Raw genomic sequence first — 24,213 nt, forward strand, 5'->3', positions numbered from 1 at the left:
TGTGTGTGTGTGTGTGTGTGTCTGTGTGTGTGTGTCTGTCTGTCTGTCTGTCTGTCTGTCTGTCTGTCTTGTTCTCGGTCTCTCTTTTACTTGTTTGCAAAATTTCATTTATTAATCCCCAAATATTTCTAATTCTTAAAGTCTCAAACGACGTTTTTCTTAGAACCTAATAATTTTTTTTTTTTTCAATACATAAATTCAGTTCACACAGACAAGACAATATACTTTATGAATTAAATTTCATTCTAATATTTTTGTGGGACTTGTCTAAAATGACAAAGTTGTGTAACTTTTAGGAGATAAAAAAAAGAGGGGGGTGGGTCTTAATAAAAGCTTACATTTGACAAAAAAGGCAAAGGTTAACTAAGGTCAAATCAAGTAACCCTATGAAAACTTATTGATATTACATTTTGTTGGTTATGATTCTTTTTTTTAATTCATGTTGAACCCTCAAGTATGTTCAGGTTTGTAAGGAAAATATTTTATTATTACTTTTAACTCGTGGGTTACACCACATGACATTTTTTTTGAATTTTTAGATAACGATTTTTATTGAAAATGCAATTATGTAATAACATTTTACAAAAATATATGAAACGAACATGAATACAAATATTCAGTTCCTAAAATGACACTTTTTTTGGTTCTCAACTTTAAAAAAAAAAATCCCTTTTTTGATTGATTTTTACTTTTTTGTATCACCTCAGACGTTCTTATCTGTCATTCGCCCATAGAATTCCTATAAATCATTCAGTTCTGCAGGGATGCATGTTCTGTGGTGTGTTTTTCCTTTACACATTTGTATCTCAAAGACGCTTCACCTTGTGCAGGTTTGTACATTAACCTGAAACAGATAGGAGACCTGCAGGGGTTTGGAGGAGGTGGAGTGAGACAGAGGGACTCCTGCTATAAAGCTCTCAGCTAGTGTGTTGTTGATAATGGGTGACTTCAGGGAGAGTGAGAGAGAAAGAAAGGTGATTGTAGGCATTGTTGATTTAGGGTGTGTCGCTGTACCCGTCAGGCTGCCATGCTGGGGCTTGTTTCTGTAGAGATTCCAAATCAGTTGCGCAAGTGTGTGCAGAAGCAGGAGGTGTGTGTGTTCTCCACTAACCAACTGTAGGAAATAAAGTTACTGACTGATTTATTAGAGCGTCCCTTTAATTTTATTTATGGCTGATTTGCTTTTGCATGATATGAATCCATCACTCACACTGTTTTGATGTGTATCAGATGCACATATCTGAACAGCCACGTGGTGAGGTCATAGCCAGTTGTCATGATGATGAGTTGTTTATGAAATGTGTGAGGATGACTGCCAGTGCTCCTCTGAGAGTAAAACCTAAACGTCACTGTGACAAGTATATTTAGGTTTGTTTGGCAGGCCCATGAAAGACTCCTTAATATCAAAATTGGAGTCTTGTGAGTTTTAGTCTATGTTTGTTGGCTTTTGGGCCATTAGTATGCTAGTGTACTCTTAAAAGTGGACAAAACTGACTTTTAGCAGATAAATGCATTAAAAATATGCTTTTTCTCTTCTGGAAAAACAGACTCATCCTGTACTACACAGATTTTTGACCAGTCAAATATTCTCTAAAATCACAACGTCCCTCCCCACCTCACCTGCAGTCGACTAGAAAGTAGCAAATTGTGGCTTTTGATTTTAACTAAAATTTGGCATGAAATGAAAATTCACTTCTATTTTCATTATATCTATAATTTAAATGAATGTTATAAATCGTATTGTGAACAATTCATCCATGCATATACACCACTTTTTTTAAAAACTTTTTTTTTTTTTACCTTGCAATTTTTAATCAAAATGGCATAATTTGACCTTCTGTTAAAAACGACAGCATGCTCTGGTGACATATACAGGACTTTTCCAATCATTTAGTCTGCCTAAACCCTGCTCACATCTCAACAGCCAATCAATAACCAGTACATAGATCCAAATCCCTGCCCTACATTTTTTTCTGTTACTCTTGTATGTCACAATATGGAAAACAATATTTGAAAATATGTTTGTTTCATCATTACTTTAACTAAAGGCTATTGGCTAATGATTATTATTTTTTTAAAAGAGACACGTGCTTCGATATGTCTCCTTCATGTCTTGTTTTAATAGGAAATGCGCCACCACAGGACAAAAACTGTTTTAAGTAAACCCAACTTGATATTGCTAATGCCATACTGTACCAGTTGAGTTCTTAAAGGTATTTCACTGAAATAAGTATCCTTAGAATTCACACCTGTTTAATTAAAGTCAGTGCTTCAATCAGAAACCCTGTCTGTCTGGTTTTGAAGGCTTGTGGTTGAATTCAGCTAAACAGATGAAATCACTTACTGCACCTTTAATTCAAAATGGAGAGAGAGAGCAATCTCTTTGAGACAGTGTTGATCATTTTCCCACGCTAGCAAATGTTGCTTTATTCATGGAAAATTAAAACTGGTTTTTGGCAGCTGATGTGAGGTAAAGTGGCTGACAATTGTCTGGTTTTGCTCCGGGCATCATGGGTTGTAAAGTAACCCTCAGTAAACCTTCAGCTGGCACAACAGAGTGTGAACCAATGTGCTGCCACCTTGCAGATGATTGATCACTGTGATAGCTTCATCTCCAGCTGGGAGATATTATCACATTGATGTGTGTGTTTATGGAAGATTATATTAGTACAGAGCTTGAGTAGTTTCAATCTAAAACTCTTGATGAAACAGGCTGCTCTGACACTTAATCATTATATAATCAGCCCTGATTCCTGCAGGACTAATTGAGCGTGAGACACTCCTAATTAGTGTGTGTGAATAGTTTAGTAAAACAGAATGAAAGATTGTAAGAAGATAATACAGTGTGGCTTTATGAAGATGATACAGTGAGACATTTCTGATTTGTTAGATAATACATTGAGACAATTCTTGGTTTTATGGACATGATACAGTGAGACATTTCTTGGTTTTATGAAGATGATACAGTGAGATGGTTCTTGATTTTATGAAGATGATACAGTGAGACATTTCTGATTTGTTTGAATATAATACGGTAAAACAGTTCTGAATTGTTAGAAGACGATACAGTGAGACGGTTCTTAGTTTTATGAAGATGATACACTGAGACCGTTCTTGGTTTGGTGAAGATGATACAGTGAGACAGTTCTTGATTTTAAGATAATACAGTTGGCTAATACTAAAACTCTTGATGAAACAGGCTGATTTAACATTTGATCATTATATAAGAAGCCCTGATACCTGCAGGATTAATTAGGCGTGGGACACTCCTTTTAGTGTGTGTGGACTGTTTAGTAGAACATAGTGAATAATCCAAAAATTGTTTTGGATTATGTCAGCAGTTCTAGATTGTTTGAAGATGATGCACTGAGACAGTTGTTGGTTTTATTATGATAATACAACGAGATTGTTCTGGATAGTGAAACGGTTCTGGATTTTATGAAGATGATACAGTAAGACAGTTGTGGATTTTATTAAGATGATACAGAGAGACAGTTACAGGTTGTTTGAAGATGATACAGTTAGATGGTTCCAGACAGTTTGTGTTGAGACTCAAACAGCTAGCTCCATTAAAACTCAAATGTTAGCAGTCTAATAGAAGAAGCATTGAGGAAAAACAGGATGAGAGGAAGAAGACAATGATGGAAGGAGAGGTGAAGCTGGAGGAGGAAACCTCGGGAATTATACAATTATCACAGTCGTTTAGGAATGTTACTCCTGCTCTCAACAAGCTGCTGCAAACCCCAGGACACACACACATACTCTAAACCAGTGTTTCCCAACCTTTTTTTAGTCGCGGCACCCTTTCGAAATTTTAACAAACTTGTGGCACCCTACAAAATTAATTTTGTCACAATATTTGAATTTCTAACTTCGATATGATACTTTGAAAAGTATCGAAATTCGGTACAGCAGGGAAGAACTGCAGAATGTGTCATATATATATATATATATATATATCATAGCGTTTAGCAGATCAATGAATGAGAGGGCAGCGTCATAAGAAATACACTTCCATCTGCTGAATTTATTTCATGTCGCACGGATATCTGATATAAAAACATACCTCAGGTGGTCTTCTCAGATTCACGTGTTTTATGTCAGTCTGTGTTATTGTGTAAATGTACTGTAATGGTAGCTGTGAGGAAAGACAGACACTCCCATCAGGATATAATGTGCAGTTAGCATGACAGCTATCAGCACTTTCCTTCACTGTTCCCCAGAAGCACTGCAATGACCCTCAGCACTTCCCCTCAGCACTTAGGGAGGAATTCAGTTCCTTAACACTGAATTCCTTAGGTTTGGGGCTTTGAAAGAAAGGCGTTTCCTAAATGCTCTTACAACAGTCTGCGTTTGAGAGACAGAAGTGCTCCTGTCTCACGCAGTTGTGACGCTGCACATAGTTGTGCATGTAATGCCTTATGTGTAACCAACTCAAGATGTATTGCTCATGAGTCTCATTTCTTTGACTGGAAAACCCCTGTGCATGATATGTGTGTGTGTGTGTGTAAGAATACCAGTCTGTACCATCCACCTGGTGAGCACCGAATCAAACTGCAGATAAGGCAAGCATGGTTCAGTTCTGCATGTGTGTGTGATCATGTGACCACAGCTTTCCTGGTTAATACACCTCAGGCATTTTATCTTCCAGATTTACCTCCATTTCCTGTAACCCACATGAACACACACCCTCTCCTGCTTAGCACACCTGCACACACTACAGCAGAGAGGATAAGCCAGGTGTCTATCTCTTGCACACACCTCACACTTAGTTAGGGAGTGTAGTTATGCATCTATCATGCTAGTCCTGCCAAATAAAGTATGTACCCTACCATTCAAAAGTTTGGGGTCAGTAAGGCTTATTTTTTAAAGAAATTAATACTTTTATTCAGGATGCCAAAATTGACAGTAAAGATGTTACATTAAAAAAATGCTTCAAAAGCATAAAACGTTCTATTAATCAAAGAATGCTGAATAAAAATTCCACCAAAATATTAAGCAGCACAACCATTTTCAACACTGATGATAAGAAATTTGAGCACCAAATCAGCATATTAGAATGATTTCTGAAGTATCATGAACGACACTGAAGACTGGAGTAATGATGCTAAAAATTTTACTTTGCAACAGGAATAAATTACATTTTAAAATTTATTCAAATAGAAAATGGTTCTTTTAAATTGTAATATTTTTCACGATATTGCTATTTTTAACTGTATTTTTGGTCAATGCTTTGGTGAACATAAAAGACTCTTCTTTAAATTTTACATATGCAAAAATTTGCATTTACAATATGCAAAAAAAACAGAGACCGTAGGTATTATTTCAAACATTAGTATGATGTATTGTTGTCACATGACTCCTTCTGCATGTTTAATTACGTGTTGTTTAGTTATGTAGTGTAAATAAACACATTATTTTTAACCCTATTTTATGTTAAAAAAAAAAAAATTTGCAAAAAAATGTTTAGTTACATTTTATATTACTACTGTTTTGTCATCCCACTCAAAATGAAAGTCAAACCGTCCCATTGCATTGCATCTTACATTTTGGCAAATGTAATAGGCCATCTGTGCACAGTGTGCATACTGAATACTGCAGCAATAGTAAGTATGATCAGGTAGTATGATAACATAGCACTGCTAAAATATTAGTGCAATTCTGTATCCCATAATGCAGTGCACTCAACGTTCCATTTTCAGTGCAGTAAACAAACAGAAAGCAGTTACAGTATCCTTTTAATTCCTTGTTTTGACATATTTGTTTGGACTGGCAAGAGATGTTCTGATGTTTTTACACAAAACTGGATTAAAATTGCAAAACAGCCATCTCACATAATGATGATGATAACATGCACCTAATGAGGTCATGTGATCTAGATAATAACATACAAGCATAACACTGCTTGAAATGTTTATTATGCGTTAATGTGTACCGTTTCATATAATTGTTTTTTAATGGTAGGCAGCACACTTAAAGCAGAAGTCAGTTTTTGGGGAATACCACATTTTTTTTTGTTTTTGAGTACAACATTTGAATCCACCCTAAAACTGTTGAATCACATGACACACAGACACGCCTGTTGGAATAGCAGTGCATTTTTCTCAGGGCTGTGAGAGTTTCAGTATGGGAGTGTGTACAGTAATTGTCTGCAAGTGTGCTTGTGTGTGTGAGGATTAAACCACAGGCAGAACATCCAAACAGAACAGACGTGTGATGTCATGCAAATGAGTTCCTAACATGTATATTATAATAACTAATATTATGTAACTAAATGCAAATGAATCATCTGCAGCTCGCAGAGAACATGTGAGTCAGTGTTTGTAACTGTGGATCAAACTGATGTGATGACAATGAAGAGTGGATAAAGTCTGTGGCAACGCTGCATGCCTGTTCTGCTCTGTTTGTTTCTGCACATTTCCATGGTGGCGGAGTGAGTCAGAATGCTGCACTCTGATTGGTCTGTTGACCTGCTAAACAGCCACGTGAGGATGTCTTGTTCTCAGTCTCACTCACACACGTGAAATCCACTCCAGCTTCCTCATTTTTAACGTCGTGTTAGTGTGTCAATGTACATTTCCTGCTTTTCCTTTTCTCTAACATCCCGCACTCTAGCTGTCCAGCTTCGAAGGAGCTCTGTTTATTTTAAACAGCATCATTTTCAAGTTGCTGTTTACTTTATATGCCATGTGCATTCGTGTGAAATTCTGCTCTTTGTGAATGTTTGTGCGTCTCTATTAATTGAGTAAAATGACCTCCTTTGGTAAATACATCTGCTGGGCGTGTTTATTCAAGATATAATGCCTTGTGTTTGAATGTTTTACACATCATGAATGTGTTTGTGTGTGCTGTGTGAGGGTGTGTATCAGTATCTGTGTGTTTAAGGGTGGAGCCCATGACTAGGTGTTCAGGAATGAGACACAATTGCAATTTTGGTGTGCGACGTACAGTATTAGGATCAGACCCTGATTAATGCGGACCACCGATGTCAGTAACAATTCCACTTCTGTTCTGTTGTTAGACCGGTTTAGAACAAGAATCATTTTTCTTTTCAAGCAGGATGCCATGGAAGTTGTTTTTCTGAGGGGACACAGGTAGCAATACAGGTTCATTTGGTTTCTTAATAATGTAAGATATGTTCAAAAGGGAAAAATAAACAGTTTTTAGAGACTTATGGTATGTCATGTAAATGAATGGCCCTGGATTTAAATCCAAACTAAAAGCTCGTTCACACTTAGAATAATAACTAGACAGGTAACTATAGTGCACTGCAGTTTTGTTGTCTGTCACTTTAAATGTGCACTCTTTAAAGTTGGGTGGATTCTGATTGGCCGTCAATGTTTTTATCATTCATCAACTAAAAAAAATGTCCTGAAAGTGATTCCAAAGATATTGTTCCTCTCGATATTGTTATAGTTGTGGTGTGGACATTGCTAAGATCATAGAACTAGAATGACTATTAAAGATATATAGTTATAGTCATCATTGTAGTTATAATTATGTATTTTGAAAAGTGTTAATAAACAAAGGAAAAATTGTAATAAACATTTACTGGGGCGGTAATTTTTGCTTTGTGGAAAAGAGTACATTTGATAGGTCTTTTCAGCAAAATATGATCGGTTGCACATGATGATGATGATCAAATGATCTAGAAGCTGCAACTTGACTGGACTGATGCTACTTAAAGTTGGCATTAAATGAAAAAATTTATCTATTTTGTAAATGCATGATATGTTACATTTTAATGTTTCATTTTTTATATTTTATCCTTGCAATTTTTTATCAAATTGTCAAATCGTCTCAATCTTCTAGTGACAACGATAGATTTTCTCCAGTGATATTTGCCAGATTTATCCAGTCATTTAGTCTGCTTAAACCCCGCCCCTCCCCAAACAATTGCAAGATTGCATTAAATTTTGAGTGCAACACCCACATCTCAGAATCCAATCATCAACTGATGGATTGAACTGATTGGAAGTCCTCATCATACATTTTTTTTTCTTTGTCAGTAATTTCACTCCTGAATACATCACGATTTGGAAGAAAATATCAGTTGGTATGTCAGTTTCATCTGAACTTTAATTTACAAAGACAAATATTTATTTTTAGAAGTTGGCTTACAAAAATCTGAAGGGACATGTCTTTGCATTATAGCAATGGAATATTAGTTCTGTAATACATGAGGCACATTGTGCATTACTGAGGTCTAAGGTTGAATTTCCAGCATTGCCAGACTGGAAGAAATGTTAATTGTTTAATGGTGGATTAGACAATTCTTTTTTTCCTTTCTGTAACTTCTGCTTTTCCCATAGAGATACAGCACTTGAGCGTTTCATGATTCTGAACGAAGAAATAATTTTTTTTATGGCACCTATAAAAAAATGTGTGAAGAAACCTACAGATGATTGTTGCGTGAATGCTAGTGAGCAATTCCTTTTTAGCAATTCCTTGGTGTAGTGACCAGGTAATTTACAAACCTGACAAAAAGAGGCTTTACAATACAGTGACTCATGTGAATTATTTCTGTTTTTGTGGCAGGCTGTGCAATGTCATCTGGCCGTGAGTCTGTAGGGGATCTGATTCCCCCAGATATGCTGCAGGTGTTCAGTGAGGACCGGCAGGGCGGCAGGGGCAAAAGGGGCAGGAGAAGGGCAGCATCCTTCAGGCGTGCCTTCAAGTGGTTGAAGAGGCAGCGCAGGAAAACCCGCCGACGCGCTACAGAGATACATGGAGACCTGCTTGCCACTGGTTCACCTGTAGAACTACCAAAATCATCATTTGTCACAGGTAGTACTTTTGCTATCATGTACTCTTTAGATGCCCATTGTTCTTCAGAAGATTTTTTTAACTGATGGGCCTATTTTTCTTTTCTTTCTCACTTGGAAGATTTGTTTTCATATTTGCCACTAGTTTTACATCAATTATAACATAAACAGGTTGTGTAAGCAGATGAGTCTTAGGGAAATTAAAGAAAGAAAGGGGAAGTGCAGCTTGGCTAATGAAAGGTATGTTGTGGCCAGTGTGTTTTGGAAATTAATGTAGGAAGCCAGCAACAACATCAGCATGAATTAACCCATTTTTAAATATGTGTTTACATTTATGCGTTTGACAGACGCTTTTATCCAAAGTGACTTGTATTGCATTCAATGTATACATTTTATCAGCTCATACATTCCCTGGGAATCAAGCCCGTGACCTTGGCATAGCTAGCGACTTGCTCTACTGTTTGAGTTACAGGAAGTTTAAGATTATTTCCCACTTTCCCTCCAACATCAGTACATATTGAAAAGTACCAGACCAACACTGTTAAACTAGCAACTGCTTGCTTTTTTCACTTTGCATATTAAATTGGGATAAAATGTATTTTAACATTGCATATTAAAGCTGAAGTGTTACTATTTCAAAGATAAACATTGTTTTAATCAAGATGACTGTAACTTTAACTTCCAAATCATTTGGCCGGAGCATGCTCATTGAAGCATTTGATGATTAATGGTGTCACTAGCTTTAATCGCTCATTTGTGGTTATAACAAGCTGTTTTGCTACATGAAAATACTTCTGTCAGTTTGAATATACTGACATTTGCAAATAAGAATATTGCAGTATGTAAGTTATGCCTTGGTGGAAAATATCTCTCAACCATTTTATTACATTTGATCCAGCAATATGCCAACTAATCTAACCTAACTACTGTACTAACAGTGAGGTATTGATTTAGGTTTGTATTTAAGCAGTGCTTAAAATGTATGTGATATTACACGCTTTATCCGTCCTTGTATTGCCCAACTAGTAAATGTTGGCTATGTGTTTTGGAAGTGATTTCAGTAGTGGGTAATGTGTGCAGACATTCAGTCATTTAATTTCAGACAGTGTAATTAGTAGAGTAATCCCTTTACAATCTAGAAGTCATTAGTTTGGGTAACTAGTTTTCAGCATTCTCTAGCATATAAGTTTTAACTCAGCAATGAGCAGCTTTAAAAATAATACAAAATATCTTTCAAAAAGTATGAGTCTCTCATTTTTCCAACTATGAGTTTTGATCATCTCACTCCTTTTCTGTGGCTTATTTCTTTTGTGTTGGACCAGAGAATGGAAGGCTTACACATCAAATGACCCTTAACCTTCTTGAGATATGTCTCTCAAATACCTATATATTATTGTGTGTGCTGAGAGAGGTCTAGAAAATGTTTGCTTTGTTTATCGCAAAGTCATGAGTTTTCCGGAGCTGGAATTTCAACACGCCATGAAGATAAAATTTGGTCTCTACTTGAGGTCACTTTAAGTTCTCGCATTGTGTGTACAAGTCTTAAGTGTTTATTTAAAAGTGCGCAGTACATTTGTGGGGGAGCTTGGGATCAAAACCAGGATTGAATGCATGTGAATTATGCCTTGTTTATGTTTTTTTTGTGTGGATGAATTGTAAAGGTTCCACATGGGCTGTAATAGCAGGGAGACCATTGTGAGACCACACCTCAACCCCACCCATTTACTGAAGCATGAATCCACTCAAACACACACACACGCCGGGCTGACACAACACACTGCAGCTTTCTTAATGATCGATATGGTGCATAACCACAAAAAATAAACAGCTTTTATGTGATTGTTCTGAGGGTGCAGTACCTACCTACTGCCGAAGACTGTACAAAAAGCCAACAGGATGGATTATTTAAACCCATCACACTCGCCCTGAAATTAGGCTGAAATTAAATAGGCAGCATGCAGACCATCATGATGCAATTAGTATTACGCATTGGAGAATGTGACTCATAGTTGATTTCAGGAAGGTTTAATGTAGCATATTGCTAATCTAATGGCATGATACTCTAAAACTGATTATTTTTGTAAATACTTTTCTTTTCTGAGCTTGTTGCTGCAGATTATGGGATTGTCTTCTCAGTAAAGGACATGATTTGCATTAATATAGCAACTATGATGCTTTAAAATGCTGTTTATGTAGTGTTTTATCATCTGTTGTTTTGAGTGTGTGATGTGATCGATCTGGGTTCTTGTGAATGACACTCTGTGTTGATTTTAAAAACACAAAATCTTACAGTGTGTTTTGAAACTTGATAAGGTTATCTATCTAGTGCTGCTCTCTTTCGATATGGAGTTGACGTTCAGTCTCAGTAAGTGAATTGATTAGATTAGTTTGTCTGGGTAAATTGCTGATCTCAATTTGGTGTCTTGTGACCAGTTTGATTTTTACATTATTATTTGTTTCTGCTTTTGACACAATAACTAATTGATTATTAGATTACAATAATAAAAACATGCATTATAAATATTTTTATAATTACTAGTTTTGGGGTCTATACTTTTTTTGTCTTTAGAAAAAAGTTTGCATTTATTTGATCAAAAATAAGTACCAACAGTAATATTGCGAAATATTATTACAATTTTAAATAACTTTTTTCTATTTGATTATATTTTAATATGTAATTTAAACCTGTGATGGCAAAACAATTTTCAGCAGCCATTATTCAAATCTTTAGTGTCATATGATCTTTCAGAAATCGTTCTAATATGCTGTTAACAACTGAATATTTTCTGAAGAACGAAACCACACATCATATTTTAGTGGGTTTTTGGATGTTTTATGCTATGAATAATTTCGTACCCGTGAGGCCCATTTTCATGATCTCATCTAGAGCCCCAAAAACCAGCACAAGTTACAGAAATATTTAATTTAATATTTAGGGCTAGGGGCTTGTTCATACCCTAAATATGAGCAGTATGAATAGTAATGCTTACTTGAGCAAGCACTGCTAATAAGAGGGTCACAGCTACTGAGAACACACACATAATATTGTGTTTTGCATCCTGTATCCCAGACCTTGCAACGTCAAAACTTCCTGTGGGATGTTGCCGGTTCAGTCTGAACAAAGAGCTCTTACCTTAAACCCGTTTCCCATGAAATGTTCCACTGACACACACACACACACACACACACACTGCTTTTTCCAATGTTTTTGACGTCTTCTGTTGGAAGTTACAGGTTTGCCAAGGGTTACCCACAATCCTGATCTTTCTTCTGACTTTCCTTTTAACTCATCATGAGAAATGCCAATCATTCCTTAACACCTTTTTAAACACAGTCCCTGTGAACGTTTGAGAGATGAAGACAGATGGAGTTTATGTTCGCGTTTGTTTATTGTTACGTGTGGGTGTGTTTGTGCAGAATTCCATACCTTCCTGAGCTTTGCCCTGGAGATTCTGACACAATGAACAGGTGTAAAGTTGGGAAACTGGTTCTCTGCTCGGCTCTTTCTCTGTTTCCAGTTCTTGTGAACAGAACCCAGCTCTATGCCAGAACTAGACTGATTCAGACTGACTTAATATGGCTCTTTCTTCCAAAATGTGAATTCTTTATTACGTCCAACATCCATATTTAGCTTAGTATGTGTGTGTAGCCCCTTCAAGCGTTAGGTTGTAAAGTGTTGATTTCAATCTGTTTCAGCTTGCCTGTTATATGGCATTTTTCTTTGGAATTGCACCTGGTCTGAATTTAAACTGGTCTAAAAAATAATTTTAATAATAATTGCATCATAGACTATATATAGCAGTTATATCCTCAGTTTTGTGTGCTTGCACTGCATTAGCACTTGTTAGAACCTGATTTAAAGCAAAAGTGAAAAAGATTTCAATATGATATTTTGCATCGAGCAAGTGACACATGGCATTTATGACCATTGGGAATTAAACTCTAATTTGCACTGAGCAATCAAAACCAGGTGTGAAAACATCCTAAATCAATGTTTCTTTAAAAAGTTACATAAAATGAAAGTATCGACTACATGGACACACAGAGCTCACACTTTAATGCATGTCTGCGGCTTTGTTTTTCAGTGATACCTGCTGAAGGAGGGAGTTTTATCAGATAAGACATTCTGTTAGTAAGAAATATATTACTGATAATTTTTTGCAGCAATTGTACCTCTTCTGTGCGTGTTTAACTGACAAAATGGCAAATATTACGTTACTGTTATGTGATATAGGTGTGGCAGACAGAAGCCTTTCTTACCACTTTCTGAAAATCATCCAAAATCGAAGCGCAGGTTGTGTGCATGTATAAAAAAAACCTGTAATCAGTCAACTTACTGTTCAAAGACGTTTGTATCGACTTCAGATGAGGGATGTTTGCCTCAGTTAACCTTTACCTGCATTGTGAATGGATAATGCCTCAGGGACAAACGGACAGTTTTCCCAGGGAGATTAAGTTTAAGGCCTGTTTTATACATCTCACATATGCAGCAGCATGTTTCCCTCGTATTAACAGGTTATAGCATTCATGCTGCATGTTTAAGCAGAAGCAGCTGTACATGTAGTTTCATCACCCAGCCAATTTGTGCTGGGCGTCACACTGAACGCAGCAGAAAATGCACTTAGCATATTTATCAAGACAGTCTTTTGCAATACACTGTAGACTTTTATGAAGCAACTATTTGCCACTATTGAAGCAGTTTATAGACTGAAAAGTAATGTTTGAGTTCTGTGTAAGCCTTTGAACAATTTTATGTAAATGAATGTTTTTTTTTATTTTTTTTATTTCATGTCGCCAACATGAAAAACATTTTTTATTTTTTATTTACAGCATTTATCAAAGAGAATACTCATTAGGTAAATCAGAAATTACTTTATTTTCTGTATTAAATTAGTAAAAGTATGAAATAATTATTTAAGCATTTCTTACTGTTAAAGCCAATGAACTAGATATTAACTCCAATATAGATACCTGTTTTTAAGATAAAATTGCTGAAGATAAGATTCCTGCAAACATAATTTTTATGCTAAATCAAAAATCAAAATGCAAAAATATAAAATCCAATATAAATATGTTCATATTAAAAACAAGTAGCTGAAATTTTCCGCATACTGACCAAAGCATGTTTTTAAGACACTTTGCACTTTTGTCACTTTTGCATAAGGAAAATAAAAATATATATTTTTGATAGACCTTTTTTTGGTCTGATTGGATTTTTCCAGTGTGCGGACAATTTCAGCTACCTATTGGACTAAAACTTCCTCCTTTTTGTTTTACACACCTGAGAATTCATTGTTCTTTCTTTTTGAGCGCGCACAATTCCTGTTTGATGAATATTAAAAACAAAAAATGTTTTATTAATTTATCAATTGCAACTTATTTTTGTGCTAAATATTAAAATCATTAGTATATAAATGTTTTTAAATAATATATCAAAAAAATATAAATTAAAATATATAAATAAATTATAATTTATAATTTATCAATAAATTATATAATTAATAAATAAATTACTAAATTTTCTTGCTAAATCATAAATCATATATTTAACACTTCCATATTAATATTTTATATTTATGACATGAAAGCTCAAAATGTACTTAAAAGCTCAATGTATACCTCATTGTGAGATATGAGAAAAAGACTGGAATACATCTGCTGACTTTATACAATAAAAACTGAGAGTAGTCTTTTTTGTATGACATGAAAACAGCCCCAAAGTGCTGCCCCCTACTGCCCAGATGCAACACAGCAGCTACTGTCAGGGCAGGGCAGTCCTGGCAGCACACACATTGCCTGTGGGATCTAGCTGCCAGTGATGAGAACTACACTGTGTGTTTACATTGCTAATCTCTATCATTCACTTTATCACATTGTGTTCCTCTTTCATTCTCTCGCTTCTCAGTCTCTTCACCTTTGGTTTGACTTTACTGATTAAATGTTTAATAACCTTTATTAAATCTACTCTGAAAGACAGCAGCGTTAGGTGCCAATAAAGTCTCTCATTGCGACAAACTTAATTATTACTTACAATTTTTAACAGAACCGAGATAAGCTGATGTTTTCCTGTTGTTTTGTTTTTGAATGGGTTTGCTTCAGATTAGGTTTAGTTTGATTGTAAAGTTAAAGCTGTTCAGGGAGTCTCTGTGAGTTTTATCCTGTTTGAGACTCCTTGCAGCTGTTCTGACATCTGCCCTCAGCAGGTCCAGGCATGCCTTAGCCTTTCTCATTCTGTGCTGCTTTTATTTGGCTTTCTTAGAAGGTTATCAGTTTTTAGAAAGTCTCTGAACTTCTGAGAATACATTCAAAGATGATTTAAGTCATGGTACAGATTATACAACCTTTAGACATCACCACAATACTCTATGCACACATACATACACTTACACACATACAAGGAGGAGTATTTACTATTAGATTAGAGCTTTCATATCAGATTTGTATCACTAATGTTGTTTTGTAATACAAATTATTCTAAATTCTGAATGGATAAGCCATGTTCAGAATTGTAAAATGTTGATAAATGCTCACCTAAGACTGCACAATTCTGTGTTATTGCAGCATTAATAATTCATTGGCATGCAAATGTGGGTGATCATGTAAATATTTTGGGTTTCGAGTCTTTTTTTTTTTTTTTTTACTGCTGCTGATTTAATATTGTCTTTCTGGACTGGAGCTTATACAGCATGTTTTCTGCCATAAATACGGAACATTCATGTCATTGTATTGCTGCCGGTTTCTAAAAGTGAGAGGACATCATGCTTGTGAATGCCATCTCTCTTTGCTTTATTATACAGTATGTTCCTCAAGGCTGAAAAGCTGACCTCTGTGGTTGTTCAACTATTTTAATTGTTTAAGACCATTGCTAGGAACATTTTATCTGTGGTTTGGATATCTGTATCTAAAGACACATACATATATCACTAGTAAGACAAACCAAGTACTCCACCAAGGCACAGAAATATCAACGGTCAGAGAAAAGTTTCACTTTCCTTCCCTTTCTATCACTTTCATTTTTGTTTTGTTCATTCTTCTTTATTTTTTGGTTCTTTAACTTTGTAGTTTTAGAAGGCATGTATTCCCAGTAGAAAGAATTTGTGAATGTAAAGAACAAAACTTTTAAATATCATTGTAGCTCTTACAGGTTGTCTTCTCTTGTCATGATTAATGAAGTTGGATGATGAAGGCCAGTCATGTGATAAATTAATGGACTGGGCTTTCTAGGCTGTAGGACATGTCTGGCCTGGTTTAGAGGAACATTGGGATGGAGATGGACTGAGGTTGGTTTTTAGCATTCCTGCTGAAGTCCTCGCTGCAGAGATCAACTATAAATGAATAATGTAAATGCAGTATTAAAGAGAAATGTGTGAAGTGTCAGACTGTCTCAAATGTAGAGCTGTTACACAACTCTCTGCAAGGATAAATAATTGCTATTTGTTGTTTTACTACTAGTTTATAAAAAGGAACATTTGTCTTTTGTTCTTCAGGTTGAGCAACAAGTTTCCCCTTAAGCATACCTGTGACCTCACAGTTCCTTTGTTTTCCTACTCCATCTAGTGGTGAGAAAGTGAACTGGTTGAAAGGAAGGTCTTAAAGGAACACTCCACTATTTTTGAAAATAGGCTAATTTTCGCAAAATCGAAAATCGCAACTTTTAATTTTCCGTCGGTCTTAGTACACGATGTAACTATGTAACTATGTAACTACAGAAAAGTCAAGTTTTAAATAGGAAAAATATAGAAACTCTTTGGTCATTTGGTCAATTGAATCAGATTCAATGATCTATGCTAAGCTACAGCTAAAAGTGCTACCGCCAGACCCGGAGATCGGCTGAATGGATTCGAAAATGGTAAAACTCAACTGTTTAACTCTAAGGGAGTTGGAAAATTAGCCTATTTTCAAAAATAGTGGAGTGTTCCTTTAAAGGAATAGTTCACCCAGTCATTTAATCAACCCTTGTATTTTTTCTTCCATGGAACACAAAAGGAAGTTTAAGACACAGTGTTGTGCAAAGGTGACAAAAAAAGTGTCATAAATATAGTCTAAATGACTGAGAAACTTTATTCGAAGCTTTAAGAAAATTATTTTCATATTCATTAGCTTCATATTCATATTCAGTGAAGTCTATGTTTACTACAATCAAGAACCTTAAGAAACAGTACATAATCCATAACTACTTTTTTTCTGCAGTTACACTCTTGGTCTAGCTTTTGTACTACATTAGTTTACTCTTGAAATTCATTCATTTCTGGAGTATTTTAGCCCATGTGTTATCAGATATTTATCTGGATCAGGACTACTAAAGCTCTCCAAATACTGTTTGTTAGTTAGTGAAGCTCTTCACTCTAAAATTAGTCATTATTAAACAGTCTGTCTCTTTAGTAATCAAGTGACATAATAGGATGTGGCATTAAAACACGGGAGAAAACCTAGTTAAGTGAATGAGATAATTGATTTTGCATTCGCCGTTACTGAAACTGAGCTATCTTAGATCAGATATATTGCTATATTATTGCTATATTATTTGCTTACATTTTTCTGTGTGTGTGTACTTTTTAAAACATCCAAGTCCTGTACATTTAAAGCATCCTATACGGTCAGTGCCAATAGCCTTGAGGGCACATCAACATATAGTGCGGTAGCGCTTCGGGTGTCCCAAGTTCAAATCCCGGCTCGTGAACTTTTCCCGATCCCGCCACCTCCCTCTCTCTCTCTCCCACTTTGCTTCCTGTCATTACACTGTCCTATCTAAATAAAGGCAAAATTCCAAAAACAAATCTTAAAAAAAAGAAACATCCTATACTGTATTTGTCTGTCATCTGAATATATATGAAATATTAAAGGCAATTATTTGTGTTTATCTCTCTGCAGGCCCTAAAGAGGAAGTTGTGGGAGCTATTTCTCTTCAGGAGTTCCAAGAAAATGTGTTTGTGGAGGGTAATCGGCCTAAATATGTGTTGGACCTGCACACAGAGGCACAGCAGGGCCTGAAAATGCAGCAGCAAGAGGGTGAGAAGAAGTCAAACTTCAAATCAGTGTCTGTTTAAATTACACACTTTTACTCTGAACCAAACACATGCATTTCCTAAACATACAGCAGTTTATTTGTTTTGATAATGTTTAATAAGGGGTAATGTTTTATGTTCCAGATGATAGGAATGGGATGGACTACCCTGATGACCAAAGTATGATTGTAAGTGTTCCTCCATGCATCAATGAACCCTCAATTCCGGTTATGAATGTATTTACTTCTGTTCCCACCATAATGACTGGCAGCCTGGTTTTTACTTGTGCACATATGTAGTTCTATAAGTGCAATAAAAATGCATTGACTACTTTTAAGTTGCTGATGAAAAAATATATATTTGGAAAGTTAACTATGCTGTTTCCTTTAGTCAACAGTAACAGCTCAGACTGAAGACAGCATGGCCTTCAGTGAGCTGAGAGGCTTTGAGTCTGAGAGCACAGCTGCCGATTCTGTTTCGATGTGCTCCTCCATCTCCTCACGATCAACACGCTCAGGACTCAAACGCCAAGGTGACACTTCATGGATAAACACATTATTAGTCATATCATTTTTAAACATAAAAACATTTTGGCCTGGTAAAGATACATTCTCATAAAGTTATCTAAGAAGTTTTATCACATCACAGCAACATTTTCTGTTTCCTTTCTCCAGCCTCTACATTCAGCCCTCTGAAGCCGGATAAAACTGCAGAGAAGATGAAGTCTCACAGGAAACATGGGAGAACTGTTGTAGGAATTCCTCGACATGTCCAGAAAGAACTGGGTATGTTGTGCTACAGTCTTCTATAGTGTAGAACAAGTATTTGAGTTATTTAGTGGAAAACATATGTTCAATTTATTTTTATATTTCATATCTGAAGGGTTGGACAGGGCAGCATGGATCACCACAAATCCTCTTGATGGTCAGCTGTTCAATGTAGACATGATTATACCTGCCATAATTTCCGCTGTGGATAGCACATCTTCCAGCTCTGAACAAGAAAGTGTACAAGACCATCTACAGGGCGTACAGAACCTGTACACAGTTAAAAAAGACAACACAGAGCTCCCCACACTGACAAAACCCAAAGATGACGTCCTCCAAAGGCTCATAAACCATTCTGTAGATCCAGAAAAGTCAGGAGCAGGCGTTCTAGGTGTTCCTTGGACAGAGAACCCAACCGGTGCAGTGATGTCCATCTCACCTCAGGCCACATACATGTCTAAAATCATTCCAAATGCTGTACTTCCACCATCTGTGGATGTTGTGGAGCTCAGTCGCAGCCGAAGTCGCAGCAGTGTCCGAACCGTCAGCAAAAGCAGCCTGGTGTCAGCCAGTCCAGCATCAACACGTGCTTCCTCCAGAGTCTCTTCACGTTGTTCCACAACCCGCTCAAACTACTCTGGATGGACCCACTCGGGATCATCAGAAACGCTTGTATCCGATTCTTCTACCATCTCCAGCAGTAGCACTCCCCGTGTGGCCAGCAGAGGGAGTCAGGATGGGAACACGAATAGACCAGCCAAGCTGAACAACCACGGTTCCCATGTTAAAACTACTCATGTGAATGGGGGCTCTACCGAGGAGGAGGACAGCGGAAAGACAGGATCTGCTGCTGCTTTCACACGCAACCTATCAGTGATTAAACGGGGCAAGAAACCTCCAGCTCCTCCCAGCAGGTCATACTCTTTACACAACGGAAATCAGACCTGGAAGACATCTGAGAGTCCTACCTACTTGCCTGATGCCAGCACTCCAGATGGATCACCATACCCTGTTGTCATGAAGGCCACCACTCACAAGTTGAGCCCTAAGATAGGCATACCTCCCTCCAATGGACCTACAACTGTCCCAACAAAGGAGAGCCAGCTAGTCAGCACAGACAAGAAAACGATGTTAGCTCAGCTAAAGATACACAGAAGTAACCTTCAAGTGTCTTCCATTGGCGCACCACAATCATACACACATGGCACCGGTAAGCTTGCTGAACTTAAGAACACCCTTCTGTCTGCAAAAAGTTTAATCAATGGCAACAATTCCTCACCAGCTGTAATGGCTCTGTTGTCTCTGTTTGAGATGCCCACCCATCCCAAAGTACTGGCTCCGCCAACTCCTCCTCCTGAGACCTGGGCTCACAACCAGCGGACTTTTGAACTGCTGTGTGGGCCCGGACCTGTAAACTATGCATGCTGGGCCAAAAAGAGAGGTCTTAAAATTGCAGATGAACCAGAAGTGGCTTTGGCAAATGCTGACAGAGTAGCACCTCTGTTGCAGCCAGTAGAGATAAAAGGCAAAGTTGAATCCGTAGCGCCACTTGCCTATGTCGCCCCCTCTCCATCACCTCCCCCAGAGCATTGCCCACAAATACCGAACAACAGCCACGCCAAACCTCCTCCGCCCCCTCCGGACTTTGTTCCCTCAACTCCTACACTAGCTGCCAAAGCAATAAAGGACTTGACTTCTTGGATCCCTCCACCTCCTCTGTTTCCTCCTCCGGCACCTCCAATAGGTACGACTACAGTAACTCCTGTCGCTGTGCAAAACGATAATGACCTCTGTCCACCGCCCCCACCATTTTCGCCACAGTCTTTACTGACAATGCCTCAATTACTGCCAGATATTCCACCACCACCACTGCAGGAAGTTCCACCTCCACCAAGACCACCTTCTGAACCACAGAAAATCTCATCCCGTCCGCAAGAATCCCAACCTTCGACACACAATATGTTAGTAACATCATCTGAAACTTCTCAACAAATCAACGTTCCTCCACCTCCTCCACTACCTACTGATGTAAGATCTCAAGTCATTGTTTCTCCACCTCCTCCACTACCTACTGATGTAAGATCTCAAGTCACTGTTTCTCCTCCTCCTCCTCCACTACCCACTGATGTAAGATCTCAACAAGTCAGTGTTCCTCCACCTCCTCCACTACATACTGATGTAAGATCTCAAGTCACTGTTTCTCCTTCTCCTCCACTACCCACTGATGTAAGATCTCAACAAGTCAGTGTTCCTCCACCTCCTCCACTACATACTGATGTAAGATCTCAAGTCACTGTTTCTCCTTCTCCTCCACTACCCACTGATGTAAGATCTCAACAAGTCAGTGTTCCTCCTCCTCCTCCTCCTCCACTACCTAGTAATGTGAAAATGGAGGACAGACTAGAGATGGCAGAAACGGAGAAACGGACAAGCAGTCCCTCTCCGGCCAAAGAGGAGACCTCCGGTCCTGTGGTCACCCAGTCTCTACTACAGATGGTTCGTCTTAGGTCGGTTAAGTCCAGTCAGAGCCCTGCTGTAGATCCTGATAAACCATCACAACCCAAACCAAAATCAGGTGTCAATCAAGAGGTGCCTCCAAAGCCAATCAGACGATCTTTGATTTTGACATCACTGCCCCCTGATGTGGAAGCTCTTTCCAACACAGAGGCAAAAACTGAAGCTCCGTCCCTCAACACAAACACAACCACTGTATCAAATACTCAGCAAGGATCATCTGAACCAGAAACTCAATCAAATAACATTGCTCAAATAACATTGCCAAAAAGCTCATCAGCTACATGTCCACCTACAGAACCAAGTAAGAATCTAGTTCCTGCTGAACCAGCAAATAAACAACCCTGTGCTGAAACAGAACCCAAACCCCAAACCCTCAAGGAACAAATTCAACCTACAGTGCCTGACCCGGAAACCCTGCCAAGTACAACAGAACCAAAGGACCAATCAATCATTGAGCCAAAGACTCAACATCAGGCACAAGAACCCAACAAGACCCCGCATAATTCAGAGAAGCAATTAAGCACCGTTGAAATACACTCAAAGCCAGATGGTGAGCAGCCAAAAACCCAAACACCAACGCCCATTGTCTCTTCCACACCTCCCATAGTCTCTTCACCAGCGAACCCCTCCATGCGTCTCCAGGAAGCCATTCGTCTAAAGGCTGCTGCAATGTCTTCAAAAGACAACCAAGCCAAGCGGTTTGGTCTACGCTCCCCTCCTCCAGCCACGGCTAATGGCACCACTGTACCAAACTCCCCTGCATCTATGGCCAGCTTCATCTTCTCCAAAAGCCCAAAGAAGGTCGTAATAGAGACACCGTCATCCTTAGAGGTTCAGGCTGACCTGAGGAAAACTCTAGTGGCAGAGTTAGCATCTGTCTCCGATTCAGCCAAGTCTAATGACTCACACAAGATGGCTAACAAAGTTCCTCCACCAATTGCTAAGAAACCCAACGCTAAGGTTGAGAGCGTTGCTCAGAACTCTGCAGAGGCCCAATCTGTAGCCAAGACTGAGCATGTGCAAACAGAGACTGTACAATCTGCTGGACAGGACGTACAGACAGAGAACTCTGAGAAAACGAATGAATGAATATGTACACAAATGATTTAATAACCCTTGAGTTTTTGCTTTATTTTGCAGATAACCCAGGCTTTAAATCCTAGGCCCAAACTGCTTAAGCAATTTTGAAATATAAAATACCAAAAAAAGTCTTTATGTACAGATAGGCATATTGCACTTTTTGTACACTGGTTTAGTGTAACTGATTCTCATTCATCATGGGAATGCATGTCACTGGTATTTGGAAATTATAAATATTCTTATTTTATTTATGTGTCCTCTGTCTTAGACAGAAGCCATGCTACCTTCCAGGTTGTAGAACTCCTCCTTGCTGGTAGCACTGTAAAAACAACGGTAACATAGCAGGACCAATTAATCTCTATGGTGGATTTTTACAGGCATTAATGTATGCCTGAATACGAGAGCAGTGTGAAAGGAAATGAAGGTAAAGCATGTAAGTAAAAAGAATGCAAAGAAGCCAAACAAAAAGGGGAAGAACAATTAGGAGAATGGACCGCTGATTTTGGGGTGGGGTTTGTGACTATTCTGTTTTCTATTTGCAGTGTGTAACTAAGCCTATTTTTTACTTTTAAAACTCCAAGTCAATAAAAGTGATCATACACATTTCCCACCCCAAGTATCCATACAGTATATAGGAATGTGGAGAAGGAATCTGAGCAAGTATAAATTAAACAGAAGGATGGAGCCGATTAATGAAACAAAAGCTGTTTCTCACTATTGTGAGTGTGCAAGTAGGGCCAAGAAGGTGGTGAGAAGTCATGAAACCACATAAACAAGAGGTCTAAGGTGTTAATCTCTGTGTAATCATTACTTTTGGTTTATTTTTTGTATTTTCACAGAGAAGGTAATTAGTTTACATAGTTGATGTACATTACAGTCTGCTACAATCTACAAATAAAAGAAAAATAATGTTTTTAATATATGAAAATTTTCTCATGCACTATGCTGACATTTTTATTATTGTTCCTCTTTTTAAGAAGAATCTCTTTTTAAGAAGAAATGCCTTATTTACATATTGTGTCAAAACTCTTTCTCTACAAATATAAAAAAAAATGATTCATTGTGTTTCATCATGTGATGAAAGTAAAAAGTGTAAAACCCTTACTAAAGTAGCTTCATGGTGACTTTTCTGATCTGGCTATGGTTTTTTCTTTTTTGAAAGTTGTTTTATTAGATGCTGCAATATATAAACATGCATAATTCAAAATAAAGAACACTGACTGCTTTAGTCACATGGATCTTAAGAACTGTTATATCAGGATGGTGGTAGACTAATCTAGACTTAATGTGGTTGTCATAGGCATCATATATTCAGCTAACAGTATGAATGTCAAACAATAATCAAGTCAATCAAGACTTAGATACGACCTTACCATTTACCTGTCAAGGTTTTTTTTTTTTTTTTCAGAAGATAAACAGGGCATAATATATTAATTCATGTACTGAAGGACATAAGAAAAGGGTAAAGTTTTTTTTTTTACAAATTTGGCAGGCATTTTTTATTTGCATTGCAAGGTATACATTATTAGTTTAACCCATGATTGCCATTACTAGAACCATCTACTCTTTGTACCCCACAACACTTTTTAGACCTTAGTCTAAAATATATAAATTAGTTATTGGGTTGCACAGTTCTAATCAATTAAATTGTGCTGTGACTGTGACAGGAAAGAATACAGGAAAGTGTCACCCAGGATAATTCACACTATAAAAAAAAATGTATTATTAATTTATTATTAATAGAAAATACGTGAATTTTTGTGTCAATATATTATTAAAATGCTGGTGAAATTATTTGTAAAAGTAATGACTTGTAAATCATGCAAGGCTCTAACTCACTGTACATTGCTGTTCTTGTTGGTGCTTACACTTGAGAGCACCGTCACTAATTTAAAGGGGTCATATGATGTTGCTAAAAATAACATTATTTTGTGTATTTGGTGTAACGAAGTGTTTATGCGGTTTACGGTTCAAAAAACACATTATTTTCCACATACTGTACATTATTGTTTCTCCTCTATGCCCCGCCTTTCTGAAACGCGTCGATTTTTACAAAGCTCATCGGTCTGAAAAGCAAGG

General features: G+C 37.4%; 1 protein-coding gene across 1 annotated transcript in view; it reads left to right on the top strand.

Moving 5' to 3' along the window:
- The window catches only part of LOC107654964 (uncharacterized protein KIAA1522 homolog), a 24,038-nt gene extending 670 nt beyond the window's left edge, over positions 1-23,368 (top strand). Inside the window, exons 2-7 of the mRNA XM_016442315.1 lie at positions 8,539-8,787; positions 17,637-17,774; positions 17,915-17,958; positions 18,161-18,302; positions 18,445-18,555; positions 18,653-23,368. Of these exons, the coding sequence (XP_016297801.1) occupies positions 8,547-8,787; positions 17,637-17,774; positions 17,915-17,958; positions 18,161-18,302; positions 18,445-18,555; positions 18,653-22,143 (4,167 nt within the window). The 5' untranslated portion in view covers positions 8,539-8,546 and the 3' untranslated portion in view covers positions 22,144-23,368. The remainder of the gene's footprint in view (positions 1-8,538; positions 8,788-17,636; positions 17,775-17,914; positions 17,959-18,160; positions 18,303-18,444; positions 18,556-18,652) is intronic.
- The last annotated feature ends 845 nt before the right edge of the window (positions 23,369-24,213 follow it).

Source organism: Sinocyclocheilus anshuiensis, unplaced genomic scaffold (assembly GCF_001515605.1).
Source record: "Sinocyclocheilus anshuiensis isolate Anshui unplaced genomic scaffold, SAMN03320099.WGS_v1.1 scaffold487, whole genome shotgun sequence".
Classification (NCBI taxonomy): Eukaryota; Metazoa; Chordata; class Actinopteri; order Cypriniformes; family Cyprinidae; genus Sinocyclocheilus; species Sinocyclocheilus anshuiensis.